This window comes from Petaurus breviceps, unplaced genomic scaffold (genome assembly GCF_028583685.1).
Source record: "Petaurus breviceps papuanus isolate PSGF00001 unplaced genomic scaffold, PetGlider_PUasm1.0 90734, whole genome shotgun sequence".
Classification (NCBI taxonomy): domain Eukaryota; kingdom Metazoa; phylum Chordata; class Mammalia; order Diprotodontia; family Petauridae; genus Petaurus; species Petaurus breviceps.
Genome location: NW_027187327.1, coordinates 9,452,153 through 9,467,859, shown reverse-complemented (window position 1 = coordinate 9,467,859; position 15,707 = coordinate 9,452,153). Strand labels below are relative to the sequence as shown.

The 15,707-nt window shown below is 34.7% G+C and overlaps 1 protein-coding gene across 4 annotated transcripts in view; it reads left to right on the top strand.

The window, feature by feature from the left end:
* The window catches only part of MYO6 (myosin VI), a 244,702-nt gene extending 229,712 nt beyond the window's left edge, over positions 1–14,990 (top strand). For all 4 annotated transcript variants that reach the window (XM_069066992.1, XM_069066990.1, XM_069066991.1 and 1 more), the window contains 2 exons: positions 8,184–8,402; positions 10,488–14,990. In XM_069066992.1, coding sequence (XP_068923093.1) covers positions 8,184–8,402; positions 10,488–10,687 — 419 coding nt within the window. In that variant the 3' untranslated portion in view covers positions 10,688–14,990. The remainder of the gene's footprint in view (positions 1–8,183; positions 8,403–10,487) is intronic.
* Positions 14,991–15,707: the final 717 nt, after the last annotated feature.

Below are 15,707 nucleotides of genomic sequence, written 5' to 3'. Positions count from 1 at the left end.
AAATAGCAAGGAGGCCAGTGTCACTGGATTACAGTGTATATGTAGGGAAGTGAGGTAACAGAGACTGGAAAGGAAGGGGGTGAGTTTATGAAGAGTTTTAAAAGTCGAATGGAGGATTTCATATTTGATCTTGGAGGGAGGTAATAGGGAACCAGTGGAGTTTATTGAATAGGGTCAGATATAAGACCTGCACTTATGAATTTGACAGCTGAGCAGAGGATTAATTGGAATCAGAAGAGACTTAAGGTAGAGAGACCAGTCTTTGGACGGTTGTAATAAGCCAAGCATATGGTAATGAGAACCTGTACTGGAGTAGTGGCAGTGTCAGGAGAGGGCATATACAAGAAATATTACAAAGGTAAAATCAAAAGGACTTGACAACTGATTGAATATGGATGGTAAGGGAGAATGAGAAATCATGAATGACATTTAGGTTGTGGGCCTAGGTGATTGGGAGGATGATGATGGCACCCTTGAATGTAATAGGAAGAGGGAGAGATGAATTCGGTTTGGGACATGTTGAATTTAAGATGTCTATGGGACAGCCAGTTCAAGATATCTTATAGGCAGTTGGAGATATGAGATTAAAAGTCAGGAGAAAGGTTAGAACTGGATAAGTAGATTTAAGAATCATTGACATAGAGATGATAATTAAATCCATGGGAGCTGATATAATCACCAAATGAAATAGTATAGGAGAAGAGAGGCTAGGACAGACCCTGATGGAACATCTCAAGTTAGTAGGCGTGGCCTGAATTATGATCCAGCAAAGGAAGACTGAGAAGGAACAATCAGATAGGTATGAGGAGAGAGTGGTGTCATGAAAACCTAGAGAGAAGAGACTATGTTGGAGGAGAGGATGATTAACAGAGTCAGAGGCTGCAGAGGTCAGGAAAGGGCCATTAGATTTGTCAAGAGGTCGTTAGTAACTTAGGAGAGAGCAGTTTTGGCTGAATGATGAAGTTGGGAGACAGACTTCAAAGAGAAAAGAGTAAAAATCATAGAGGAAGTGGAAGCATCATCTCGAGTAAGTGACCTTGTCAAAGAGTTTAACCTCAGTAGGGAGGATGAATACAGGATGATAGCTAGTAGGGGTAAACAAATTGAGTGAGGATTTTTTGAGGATGGAGAAGTCCTAAAACCATAGCTATTGAATATTTGCTGTTCTGTTTCTTAATATCTCCTCTATCGATTTATTTATATTTCTGAAGGCTGCCATTTGATCAGATCATATCATTTTAATAGAGTGAGAAATGTAAGGGAACTCAGAGGTGTGCTGATCCAGCACCTTCATTTTATAGAAGGGGAAACTAAGGCCAAGTGCGGTGACGTATCTTGCTGAATGTTAGAAATAGTAAGTGGCAGAGCCAGAATTGAAATCAAGGTCCTCTGACGCTAAGTTTATTGCGCTTTCTACTATACCACACTGTCTCCACAGTGCTTTTGAAACTTGAAAGGTCTATGAAATGTTAGATTGATTAATGGGTGGTCATTAGACTTGTGAAAATTTTTTATTCCATGAGAACTGCTGGATTTCTGTGTGATACTTAAAAGGGCTAAAGAGTTGTTAATTTTCCCGAGATTTGTAAAGTGATAGATGATTTTAAAATTCTGAAATCTGAGCACAAAATTGAAAGTAATATTTTGGGGGTGTAAAAACAAACAAAAAGAACGAACATCTCTCCTTTAATGTTGGTTTCTCTTCAAAAGGTGCTGGGGCTTTTTCAATTCATTAACAAAATTGGAGCTATATTTTGGACTATTCTGGGCTTTGCTTAACAATCGTTGCTTTTTGCTTTTGTGTGGTTTCTTAAAGAAACATTTCATTGATTGATTCTTCCTATTTTTGGTAAGAAGCTAAATAAGTATATGTTATGCATTCCATAACTTTTAGGAAAGTTATGTGGCTATTTATATCTGTTCTCTAAGTTCTTTTTCATTGTATGTATCTTTTCACTGTGAGAACTCCAGGTTTAATTTGAGTTAGTGATTTTGGTCTGTCTTTTAAGTTGTGAATATAAAGTATATCAGGCAGATTAAGTAAAAGCTTATTGCTAAAGATTTAAAGTTGTACCTTAGGGAAATATCCTAGGCATACTGTTTTAAAAAATCCAAATGTTCAGTGTGAAAACTGAACAGTGGAAGATGGACTGATGGGAGCTCAATTTCCTGAACTAACAGAAAAGCAAGTACTACCATGACTCAGGAGGTAATTTAATATTGCAAACTTATTTCCTTCATTGGATTTTAAAGGATGTAGAAAATACTGTTATTTGAGAGAGTGAATAAGAGGAAAGTTCTGTCAACATAGTATGCCATTTATTCATATCCTAAAAGTTATTTGCTTTGTTTTAAATCAAGACTATTATTTACCCTTCCCAGAATCAATTTGACATTTTAAAATACATGTTCACTTGATCAAAGGGCAGTTTTTGATAAGCTTATCAATTGAAATGGATATATCTGACAGTGTTTATATCTTTTAGATTTGTCAAATTTCTTTTTATTGAAAAAAGACCAAGGCTACTTCTTTTCTCATATTATTTGCTTTATCATTTTGCTATCATTTATCATTATTTGCTATCATTTTGAACTGTTTGGAGGAAAGGTATAATATAAATATAATTAAATGATTTGGGGGGTATTAACTAGAAAAAATATCACAAGTCCATGAGACACACATTGCAACTGGACTTATTATAAGAGAAATGAATATGCATGTTGAACTCTTATATAGGTGCAGGGAGTTCAGTGGTTTATGGAAAGCCTTGGGTATTTAAGTTATAGGAAAAAAGGAAAGTCATGAGGAGGAGAAAGGATTAATCCCTTCCTGGAAGGGAGGAGAAAGGGTGATAGCAAAAGCCTCATTGTTTTCACTTGGGAGCTGCTAGACTACAAAGATAGAATGGCCTGCTTATCTGCAAGGGTCCCAGCGGAACAAACAGTATCTCAATCTGTTGTAGACTGACTGGTACCTGTCTTGACTCCCAATGATATAAAGGGAGTCTAGCTTGGGATGCAAAGAAAAATGACATCAGTTTGGTGGGGGGAGGGGAGCTTGGGGGCTTGGACACACTGAGGGCTTTCTGCATACTCTGAGTGTGGTGTTTCTGGAAAATATGGCAACTCAAGAAGACAAATTAAGGGGGCTCCTTAACATCCCCCCTATTAGTCATAGGTGACCCCTGGGTATGCTGATGACTACAGAGAGTGTACTTGGTAAAACGTTACCATGGATACTCCCCAGGAAGGGTCTCTGAAGGCTAAGAGAAAGAAACACTTTACAAAGATAAAGGTCAATGGATAGAAAGCTAACAAGACCTTGGCCACGTTACATTTTGGGGTTTGATACAGAATAGTTGCAGTTACAAAGTGATATCAGAACCATTAACCAAATACAGTGCAAGCCATAGTAAGAATGTTCAAAATCAGGGGCTAATTCAGAGGGGAAAATCATGCATCAAGGTAACCGAGAGAAGTTAGTATACAGATACAGAAAACAAAAGCCAAAGGGAGACAATAATGGACATCCATATTAACAAACAGTAAGTCATCTTGCAATTTAGTAACCCATTCTCTGTGTCCATTCAGTCAGACATTTCATCATGGATCTCCGACAACCCATGTAGTCTCCAGAACATCTTGGGGCAACCTGGAGATAGCATGTTATCAGGGGCAGCATTTCAATAGATGTCCTTTCTGGTTCCAAATTATTTATAAAGACTCCTTAGACGTACCTGCTAAAATCTTTTACAAAAGAGATTTCAATACTATTCAAACGTATTTCTGGGTGTGGTGCTGAGTATCTGAGCCTGGATTTGATCCAGGTCATCCCGACACTGGAGCCGGTGCTCTTACTCACTGAGCCACCTGGCCGCCCCTATCTTGTTGTTTTCTCAAAAATTTTATCCAGTTTTTTAACCTTGCAATTTGTACTTTAACTTGATTATTTTAAACTTCCAAATTTAAATGCCATTTAATTTAAATTCCAATTCAGTTCAGTTATTCAACTCCCTCCCCCCGCCGTTAAGAGGAGACAGATAAAGATCTAATCCTCACATAAAAACATAGTTTACAGAACATGGTCTATAAGAAGATGACCAGTGATACACAAATGAATTTATGTAAAAGTTTCCAATTGTAGCAAAAGCCTTGGGATGGAATGTGTAGATACACTTAAGCAATTAATCCCCAATTAGATACAGAGAACAGTATACATCAAACTGAATTGCTTATAATAGACTAAATTCAGTTGTTAGTCATGTTCAAATGGAACAGATACTACAAACATTACTCTTTACTAAGATGGTGGCACTGAAATTCTTTTACTTAAAATAAAACAAAAGGTTTCTGACTTTATTTTTATTTTTTTTAATTTTTTTTTTTTTGCTATTTGGAGGGCAGTTGGGGTTAAGTGACTTGCCCAAGGTCACACAGCTAGTGTGTGTGTTTGTGTGTGTGTGTGTGTGTGTGTGTGTGTGTGTGTTTAGTGTCTGAGGCCGGATCTGAACCCAGGTCCTCCTGACTCCAGGGCCGGTGCTCTATTCACTGGGCCACCTAGCCGCCCGGTTTCTGACTTTAACCTCATAAATTAATAGATTAATATCTTTGTTTCGCGAGGGCTTTTCTTTCTATTTTTGTCCTATTATTACCACAGCATTCTGAAAGAATGAGCTATTTCAAAATCTTATACATGATTTTGATGTATTAGCAGGCTGATGACAAGCCCAAGTGCTAATTTACTCAGTTGTTTGGGGTATGGAATGACTATACATTCAGATTGAAAACAGTAAGATCTTACAGACTTGTATCATGGTCATATCTTCTACTTACAGCTTACTCTGATTATAGAAACTTGCTAAAAGAGGAAAAAGCAGGGAAATGATTAAAACAGCATCAAAGCTGGTCCTTCAGGCTTTGACCTAAGGGCACAGAATAACAAAATATGTATGCCAGGATAAAGTATCTTTAGTTCTTTATGATTTCAGGTAAGAGTCACAGTTGGCAACTAATCAGGCCATATAGATTCCACCTCATAGATAGATTTAGGAACAACTAGGCAGGAAGCATTCCTGTTCAAGAGGAAATAAGTGAGCCAAAAGGATCCTATCTTCAACTGTGCTAAAGTTATCCACTTGACTTTTTCCCCAGATACAGACCTCTGCCTATAGCAGTTGAGGTATATACACTCCTGTGGTATATCTCTTGAATGGTGGATTACTGACTTAATGAACCATCAAATAACTATACCTGAATTCAGAAATCAAAACAATATCAATTAGAGTCTCAAGAGCTTTCACCTCAAATAGTAAGTTTCACTCATTGCAGCCCAAGGATAGACACAGTTATTTTTACTGTCATGGAGTTACAATACATGGTAAAAGTTTAGCAGAACTCATAAACACACAACAGGAGATTTCACTTAACATTACTCATTTTTCTTTTCTTCTTCTTGAGTTTAGACTCATCCTGGTGTAAAGATCAGTCATCAAAAAGTATTGCTAAAGAAAACTTGTGAATTTTCAGTAAACCAGTTTCATCATTGTTTAGAAATTCCATAACCCATGATGAGCTACTTTCACAGGGCTGATGACCTTGCCAACACATATGGTTTCAAGAAACCTGGCAAATTTACAAATGAAGGGGAGTCTACAAGGCCTTTTTTCACATTACAATTACCATTACCCTTTTAGAATGTAGGTTTTAACATCATGACATTAATCTTTAATACCTTAGGTAAAAAATCTTAAAACTCCCAGAAGTGATAGCCTAATAGCTTTAAGCTGTAACTTCTTCTTAACTACAGGCAACTGTGGAAACATCCAGTTTCCTAAACTTCTAGTAGAAAACTTTATAAAATACGGTTAGCAGGGCTAATAAAATAACAGGTTTTAATTTTTCCCCTTCCTTTAGTAGTTCAGTTCATACTCTAATAACATTCAGGTTATCAAAAATTGCTCTTCTAATGACATAACCGATAAAAGAGTTGACCAGTTTTCACAATGTAAGGAAATTTAGAAACAGAACAATACTATAAACAGTATTATGTATTTGAAACTTGAAACAGACCCATTACTAATCAGGTGTCCTCATTTCAGCTGAATGCATTTCCAAAGTACCTTGCACAGAAAATCATTCATCACCATTGACATTGTACTCTGATCACATCTAAAAACCCTACATAGTTACCAAGTATGAAGCAGTTACATCTAATTAAATAATAGTAACAGTAGATTTATTTGGCACTTGCCTTATTATGCCAGGCCCTCACAACAACCCTGGAAGGTGGGTGCTATTATTATTATTATTCCCATAAAGATTAGTAAACTGAGGTAAACAGACATAAAGTAACTTGCTTAGGGTCACGTAGTTGACAAATTTTCAGATTCATGAATTTTCTCAATTTGTCTTAATGCCAAATAGTAATAAATTCTGGTGTATCATAAGCATCATATTAGGAGAGACACATTTCACTTAAAATAAGACCCCAATAAATTCAATTACACTTGGACCTATATTGCAAATGGTACCACACAGAATCTCAATTTATAATTTCAATCATTTAGGATTATATTTTGCACAAGGGCTGTTTATTTGAAGTATTAAATATTATGGGGTTCACTATTTCCAGCCATTCCACTGCCAAAGAATTTAAAAGTAGAAGTCTTATATTAGGTTTAATCTACCCCAGTCATTCCTCTAATGAGCATATTTTAATGTAATTCAAATCTATAGTTCCCAATAAGATAAATACATGAAGTTTCATACAACCTTCTCACTTAAAGCCAAAACTTTCTGTCAGTGTACAAAGCCCATCTTTCATAAAAACCCACACCTTCCTTATTGTCTTTAGATTCTTTGCTTAAACCTTCCTTTATGTGGCTAGGTGATGCAGTGAATAGAGCACCGGCCCTGGAGTCAGGAGGACCTGGGTTTGGATCCGGCCTCAGACACTTATCACAAAAAATAGCCATGAGACCTTGGGCAAGTCACTTAATCCCAATTGCCCTCCAAAAAGCAAAAAAAATAAATAAACCTTCCTTTATTTTGTTCACTCCCTAGATTCTCCTTATTCCAGTTAGTATCTCAGGCTGTTATTCTCTAATCTTTACTTCATTGAGTTTCTCCTTAAAATTTTAGTATTTATTGTTGTTAAATAAAACTGATTAAATAAAATTTAATTAAATTTAAATTAAATTTAAAAACTGTTAAATAACACTTACTAAAGAATTTGATTCTCAAGGTGGAGTATTGACCATTAATATACCTTTAACAATTAAACTGTTGAATTGTTAGCATTTTTGTTATTCACTAAAAGATGGAAGCACCAAAAATCCTTTAAAATGCTTTTAGCACTGATAAAAATCTTTAACAGCTTACAACAACTTGGTCTTTTCAAATAATAATGAAGTTGTTGTATATCATTCACAGAGTAATACAAAGCATTTTCAAGTTGCTTAAATTAGGTCCTCTTGCATGGGTAAGGAACAAGCCAATTCTTAAGATTCAAACACATAATCTTTTATAAAATTGAGTAGGAGTTTCATATAAATTATAGCAAAATTTCCAACTTCTAGATGCATACACCAATTCAAAAAGTTACTTTCCTATGATGTCCCAGTTAGATTCAATTACTTTTTGTTTGTTTCCTTGTGCACATGAAACTTTTTCATGAACCATGAAAGGGTTAAGTGCCAGTCCTCTTCCAAAGTGCAAGTCTTCAAACTTTCACTGACAGCCCTCAAACCTGTCTCTCTATAATCGGTGCAGTGACTTTCTTCTCTACCTATGAAACAATAAACTAGTCGTTCTTGGAGTGGGGGTGGAAAGAACTTTGACCACAGTTCAGAAATGTGAAGGAACAGTGTTACAAGTATAGGTATATATATTGATGCATAGTTCCTCATGTTGCTGGTGCCTGTATGAACCTTCTATAATTTCTTGATTAGGTCAGAGGAAGTTTTTTTTTACATTTACATTAGTTTGAAAAGAGAAAATAAAAAAAAAAAACAACCATACTTCAATTCTTACATTAGTTATTTCAGTTTTTATTTATGGTGAACCTTTATTCAAATAACACTGAATAACCGAGTTTTTTAAAAGAAGGTTTCTGTGAATTTAAAGTTACAGTCTTGTCTCTTTTTCCCTATCTTGATTGTCACTTTCCTCATTTTGTATAATAGCTCAGCAGAACCCAACAACTCAGCTTCCTGCCAGACAGCAGGAGATTGAAATGAATCGGCAGCAACGCTATTTCCGTATTCCATTCATTCGCCCTGCAGACCAATACAAAGATCCTCAGAACAAGAAGAAAGGTTGGTGGTATGCACATTTTGATGGCCCTTGGATTGCCCGACAAATGGAACTTCATCCTGACAAACCACCTATCCTTCTTGTAGCTGGTGCGTATGTTTTAAATGAAATAAAAAAAAATAAAAAATAACAATAGCTTGCAGCATATCCTAAAATATATATATACAGTGAAAACTTAGAGAATCTGTGTAGCTGGAAATAAAGTATTATGTTTAAATAAATTCTGGTTAGCTGAAAGTTGATCAGTTTCTGTATTGAAAGAATTGTACTCCTGTATGAGATAGATAAAACTCCCCATCAGTAAACATGTTTGAAACAGAAGCTTGATGAGCAGCTGTTAGTAATGTTAAAAAAAGGAATTGCTACATAGCTTAGGAGATTGACTTTAGTGATCTTTATGTTCCCATTCAAATCTAAAATCCTTTGGTTCTGTGACCTATACATTAAGATCCCTCACATGTATGCATTTATAGGAGTGGATGTGTGTTTAGGAATAGAATGCTTTATGAACTACATGTCTTCTACTTAGGAATGATTTTGTTCCAACACAATGGCAGCATGCTTTGAAAAACTTATTATGAATATAAAGTTGTCTCTGATCACCTTAACCACACAGAATGAACTCCTAGAGCAGGGGTTTGTAACCTTTGATCCTTGTACTCTCAGGAGGGGTCCATGGATATATTCCAGGGGATCTGTGAACTCAGCTGAGGAAAAAATATTTTAATGTGATTACTTTCCTTGGTAATCCTAAGTATTTACATATTTATGAAATTATTTTGATGAGGGGCTTTACCAGACTGCCAAAGAGGTCCATGATATCAAAAAGTTTGCCCCAAAGGATAACATAGGTAGAAAGAAGGCAGCTTCTTAATTCCATGAGAAATGATGAGTACTTCAAAAATACAATTTATATAAAAGTGTAAGAAAATGGAGCTATTAAAACAATTTGGTAAATACTTGTCAAAGCAGTGGTGATGAACACAGAACTCTTTGTTGTAACAATTATCCTAAATCAGAGACTCAGTTTGTTTTTCACTCCTGAAATCAAAGCATTTTCTTCGGGTTGAAAGCACAGGTGAAAAAAGCTTCACGTTTTTCCTTGGCAAGTGACAGCCAAGTATATTGCCCTTATAGTGCCTGACATACCAGCTTCTCCATTCCTTCTTTATGGACTTTAATGGCCATCACTGCTGCATGTATGTTGGATCATCTGAAGTAACTTGTTTTGGTCTGGATTTTTTAGTTAAAAGCTTTTGACAAGAAACTCAGTTGTAGATTTTTGGGTCTTCTTGACTTCTACCCCTTCTGTGATTTCTGGGTTCTCTGCTCTTGATGTTTTAACAATTATGGTTAAATAAGTCAAAGATTTTTATTTTAATTGATCATCTCTGGGTTAACAAAGAAATATAGATTTCTCACCATATTGTGGTTAAAGAAATATGCTATGGCCAGAGTTTATGATTTAATTTCATATCATTCACAGTGATGGTTTTTTTAGGAGACTTCTAAAAATCTATGTATCGAAAGACAGTAGAATTCATGTAGACTGCTCTACAATGCAACCTCTACAGCATAATAAAAAAAATGGATCCTCTCCTACAGAAGAAAGATTTGAGAGGATAGATTTTTCCTGACACTATCTAATGAAGTAGGCTAATTATGGAATTTCAGAACTGAAAGGACCATAGAAGTCTGGGGACTCCAGGATGCAGTGTGGAGTTCTGGAAAAAGTACTGTTCTGGAAGTCAGGAGACTTGGCTTCTGGTCTCAGCTTGGCCACTAGTTGTGCTTGTGATCTTAGGCAAGATGCTTCTCTTCCTTGGTCCCCAGTTTAGTCATGTAGCAAATGATGATAGGGTTGGAACCAACAGATCCTTAGCTCTAAATTCAGTGATTCTAAACTCCTTCCATAGAGCTGTTAATTATTACCAAATGTATCAAGAAGTAGCTTTTTATAATAGTAGATAGCTTTTCTGGTGTTTTATTGATGTTTGTTATTTCTGGGAAGCCACATTTGTGGAATTCTTGAGAGAATTGTAGTTTTCATTCTGTGTTAAAAGGATAACTTTTAATCACTACTATAATTAAGGACATTAAGAGTATACAAATTGTTTAATATGTTAAATCATTTGGAAGTTATTATGATGTTCATATGTCTCCAAAATTTATAGGTAAGGACGACATGGAGATGTGCGAGCTAAATCTTGAGGAGACTGGTCTAACTCGGAAGCGTGGAGCTGAGATTTTGCCCAGGCAATTTGAAGAGATTTGGGAACGCTGTGGTGGCATCCAGTATCTTCAGAACGCAATTGAAAGCAAGCAGGCTCGGCCTACATATGCAACAGCCATGCTGCAGAACCTGTTAAAATAAACACTGCGCACTAAGTGTAGAGCTAGGAATACATAGGTTTCCTTTGTTCCCCAGAGGATTTAAACATTCCATAATCATGCTATAGAGGCTTAATATAAAGTGAACAGATTTTATTAATCATGGGGGTTTGTTAATTTGTACTTTTTGAGGGTTAGTTTCAGTAGGGACTTCTTAATTTTGATCTGGAAGACTTTTTGTCCAGTATTTTTCATCTCTGTCTCATTAGTCTAATGTATCCTCCTTTAAAAGCCTCTCAGAATTTTAACACTTGACATAAGTCAACAAATTCTGGCATTTAACAACTTTTGGTAATATACTATATTAAGTAATCGGAGTTGCCCTTTTTAAAAGAAGAAACTTTTTTAACTATCCAAAATCTTTGACTTTTTAAGACCATGTAAAACAAGGATACATTATATCTTGTAACTGGAATTATAAGGCCTTAGCTTTAGTTTCTCATACAGGGGCTAGGCATTTTTGAATATGATCAAGACCTTGATGTCTTAGTCTGGAGGCTTTTTAGTATTTGAATTCAATAACTTTATCAGGAACTCATTAAAAGTCTACCTAAAGTTAGAAACTTTATTTCCCCCTTTTTACTGAGCCTTAGCTTGGGTGAAACAATTCTTTATGAATTTTGGGAAGATCTTAAGTGTATTTGATATATTGTATAATAAAGGAGACACTAAAATTGATACCCTGCACAGTTTTCTCTTTTTTGGAATCTGAAATGTGTGTGTTTCTTGAAGGACCTTAATTTGATTTTCTTTAGACAAAAATCTGCACTTAGTTAATACAAATGTTTAATAGAAAAAATTGCAGGTAGAAAAAATTCAGTTAGAGAAAAGAAAAATGTAAAGGAAAAGTACACTGTGGCATAACTGGAATGTTTTATATATCTTTTCTGCTTTGTCTCTGCTGTGATTCAAATGATAAAATTACTTTTGTGTCAAGATCTTAAGTCACTTAATGTAATTTTCGACTACTGTTTTTCAAATAAGTAATTCTTTTTTAGGCCCAATACTTTGCCTTTGAGACTATTTTGTAACTGTAGCATTGTTTTATAGACTGTACAATTTAAAACTATTTTGCTCAGTAATTGCTAATTTCTTATGTCTAAAATAATTTTAAAAACATTTTCTCATTGTGTTAATTCTGATAAAATTATCAGTAGTGTAAAACTTGATGTTTATGATATTCATACTAGAAACTTGAAGGAAAAGTGACAGCCTGTGTTGCATTGGCATTCTTTTTAAAAGTCTCATTTGACTGTAGTGAAAATTAAAAATTAGGAAACAAATGCCTCTCTGAACACTTTCTTTAATCTTGTTGAAATTTTGGCCTTCAAAATGAATCTTAGAAAGAAAACTATAGTTAGGAAAATATTTCCCAACTGATTCTATAGTGTTTGTGTTGCCAGAGTCACTATTATTTCAGAAATACTCTTTATCTTGTAATATGTGTGAAAATGTTGTAGTACAAAAATATTTATTTATGATTATACTATGCAAGTGATTGATTTCTTCTACAGTAAGGAAATTAGCTCTATTGAACTCTTAATTGAAAATGCTAGTATAGGTTTCTTTGAAAGCTATATGACTTCATGGCTTCACCTCAGTCTTGAGGTATTTGGTTCCTTAAGTTGATAGGTGGGATTAAGAGGTGAAATGACCTTTCTTATCTTATTCCATCCCACTCAAATTGTTATTTGTTGTCTTTAATAGATATTTTTAATTGAACATAGGGAAATAGTTCCATATTAACTGACCTTGAGACTCTTAGAAGAAAATTAGCCTTCCAAGACTTCTTTAGAATGATATGTTTACTATTTTCTCCTTTCTCTTAGTATTTGGCTCAGAAACAGCTTTTTCCCCCCATGGTAGAGTCTCCTTGATACAGTAATAAATATATAGAAAATGATGATTTAAAAAGGACATAAGCATTGCAATCAAATAACTTAAAAGAAATGTTTCAATAAGATATCTTCACCTTTCTTTTCCCCTTTCTCATTACTACTGTTGCCTGACAAAAATCTAATAAAACCTTACTTCTAATTTTATCCTGTAGTTGTCCCCAAACTTATCTGCCTAGAATGGTCTCCTGAGTTAATGTTGGTCACCAAGAGAGTTATCCTAATTCAAAGTGATTTTTAGTGACCTACATAGAAGTAGGCTAATATGAACAGGAGACAGCTTGTGAGAATGTTGCTATTCATTCTAAGTGCATATGTGTAGAAGCAGTTAATCAGGATTCCAATAGATATTTGATGCAGTTGTTTCCCTGTATTCACACATAAACTAGTCCCCTTATGCAGAGAAGGATGACAGGGAATGGAGGAAAATAATTTCATACTTTAACCACTTATTTTAGCTGAGACTGTTACAGTAATTTTATTCTGAATATTCTGTATTTTAAGGGCTTTTGTCTGCACTGAATCCTTATTGCTTGCTTATCTTGAGGCTTGACTGCATATTTCTTTGATATGCATGAAACTGGGTATATATTAACTTTTTTTATTTTTTTAATTTTTGCTTCTTGGAGGGCAATTTTGGGGTTGTGACTTGCCCAACATCACATGGTTAGTTTTTGTGTTTAGTGTCTGAGGCCGGATTTGAACTCAGGTCCGTCTGACTCCAGGGCCAGTGTTCTATTCACTGCACCACCTAGCCACACCTATATTAACTCTTGAAAATGATGAGGACAAAAATATGTTCCAATTAATACTTAAGCTGAATGCATTAACAGATGAAATTTAAAGTGGAAAATAGGTGATGTGTTTTTAGAAATTCACCTTGCAGTTTGGAAAGTTGTAAGGAGAAGAATTGTCAGGAGGATTTTATACACACACACACACACACACACTATGTATATATGTATATATATACTTATATGTACATACACACATATACACACTCTCTTTGAAAAAACTGGTTGTTTCTTCAAAGGTACTATTTCTAAAAATTATTTCCATTTTTTCCAGTGAAGTTCCTTTAGAGTATTTAGTTCTAGTTATATAGAAACGTAGGTGGTAATTTGCTTTCCTATTTCCTTTCAGCAGGATATAGTGGAATACAGTGGAAAAAACCCTGGCTCTTGAATCCTAGGACCTTGCTTTTAAAATCTTGCCTGTGACATTTAATACCTTTGTGACCTTGGGAAAGTCATGTAACCTTGTTGGGCATCAGTTTCCTCACCTGCAAACTGAGGGGGTTGGATTAGAAGTCCTTTCCATCTCTATAATCCTGTGAACCACTGCTTGCATTCCTAGAGTAAGCCGAGCAGTAGCTGTCACATTTCTTTAGATGATATGTATTACTTTGCCACGCTTTTTTTCAACTTCACCACACTGCTGCTTACCTTTTTAAAAAAATGGGAAAATTTCTTAACTATTAAGCAGCAACAATATCATGTTTATCTAGTTCTCATCTTCTAGGTGCAGGGAATGTTAGATTGGGAGTACCGTTTTTCTTAGTGTTCCCTGGAGATGTGCTAATAAAGAGAGCAGTAGAAAAAAGATAGCAAAAAAAAAAAAGAGCTAGTACACAAAGGGAGGTACAAGAAGGAACAAGAAAAAGACAGTAGTAACAATAAGAAAAGGAGATTTCTGCTGGTTTGGTTCCTCATTTGGAAAAACATGCTAAAGGGACAAGCTTCTAAGGTATCTTTAATAACTTGAGAATAAAGGCAACTTTTTTTTAAAGAAGGATTGTGTAGGAGGGAGATCAATGACTATTTCAGATCAGAGCAGGGGGGAATTAGTAGTTGGATTATTACCTTGGGGAAAAGATATACTTTTGAGGACCTAAACGAGTCTTTGTCCAAATGGTGTTAGCAATAGTACTTGACATGGTAAATCACTGGGGTAAAGGATGATATAGAAACACCCCCATTCTTTGTAGCTAAATTGATACTTGCTTGAATTAGGGTCAAGCTTTGAATGCAGTTTTGGTTATATTAAGTATTTTCTCCCTTTCCACCATTAGAACATACTCAGAGTGTCAGTATCTAATTTATCAGTTGATGAAATTAGGAGTCATATTCAAGGGAATTTATATATAAAAAAGGTAGATTCTCCACTACATGACCTAATTCTGCAGACCTATTCAGCAGCTCACGTTCAAAATGCAGACAGCAATTTGTGAATTTACCTTTTTTTCCCCATTGCTAAATTTTCTGCTTTTCAGTTGCAGAAATTATATAATTTTATCCTTGTGTCTTCAAAGTATGTATCAAAATAGATGCTTCCTAAAATTATTTTACTGATGTACTGAAAATTGCAAATAATAAATGCATCCCATGTTGACCTTTGCCTTGTATTGTGCATGTTTTCAGTGCATTTATAGTCTCTTTATTAAGAGGAAAAGAAAGTTCTATAAAACTAGGAGGGAAGGGGGTGCTGTAGAGGAAAATTTCATTATCTCCATTTGTAAAGATTTTAGTTGAAAAATGTTGATGTTACAATTTAATGTTTCATTGTCTTTTGAATACAATAGTTTAAAAATTATGTCTACGTCATTAAAAGCTAAAAATAAAATGGAACTGTATTCGGTTCAAGAAAAAATTGACCAATCTTTAATAAACAGGCATCATATTTTATTGAAAGAAAATTCTATTTATAACAAAGTTATTTGGGAATTGTTTATATTTGACAGTGATAAGGGCTCATGAGGATTAATTTGTCATTGAAATGTACATTTAAACCATGTTTATGAGACTAGTTAAAATTGAGATAAAGTATATGAACATATTCAAAATTAGGGAAAAATGTGATGTTTCATATACTATGTTCTTTAATTGAAAGAAGAGCTTCATAAATTTTCACTTACTGGTTGTCTACTACAAACATTGTCTTCAAGTTAGTATGGTGTGAGTTTTTAATTGTATAATCTCTGAAAATAGGATTGCACATAACATGAGGACAAGTGGGATTTCTTTGATAATTGAATCTAAAATGTCCCAATTACTTTTTTTTAAATACCCCAGAAATAACTGAAGTTAAATCTATCTGAAGCATAGGCTT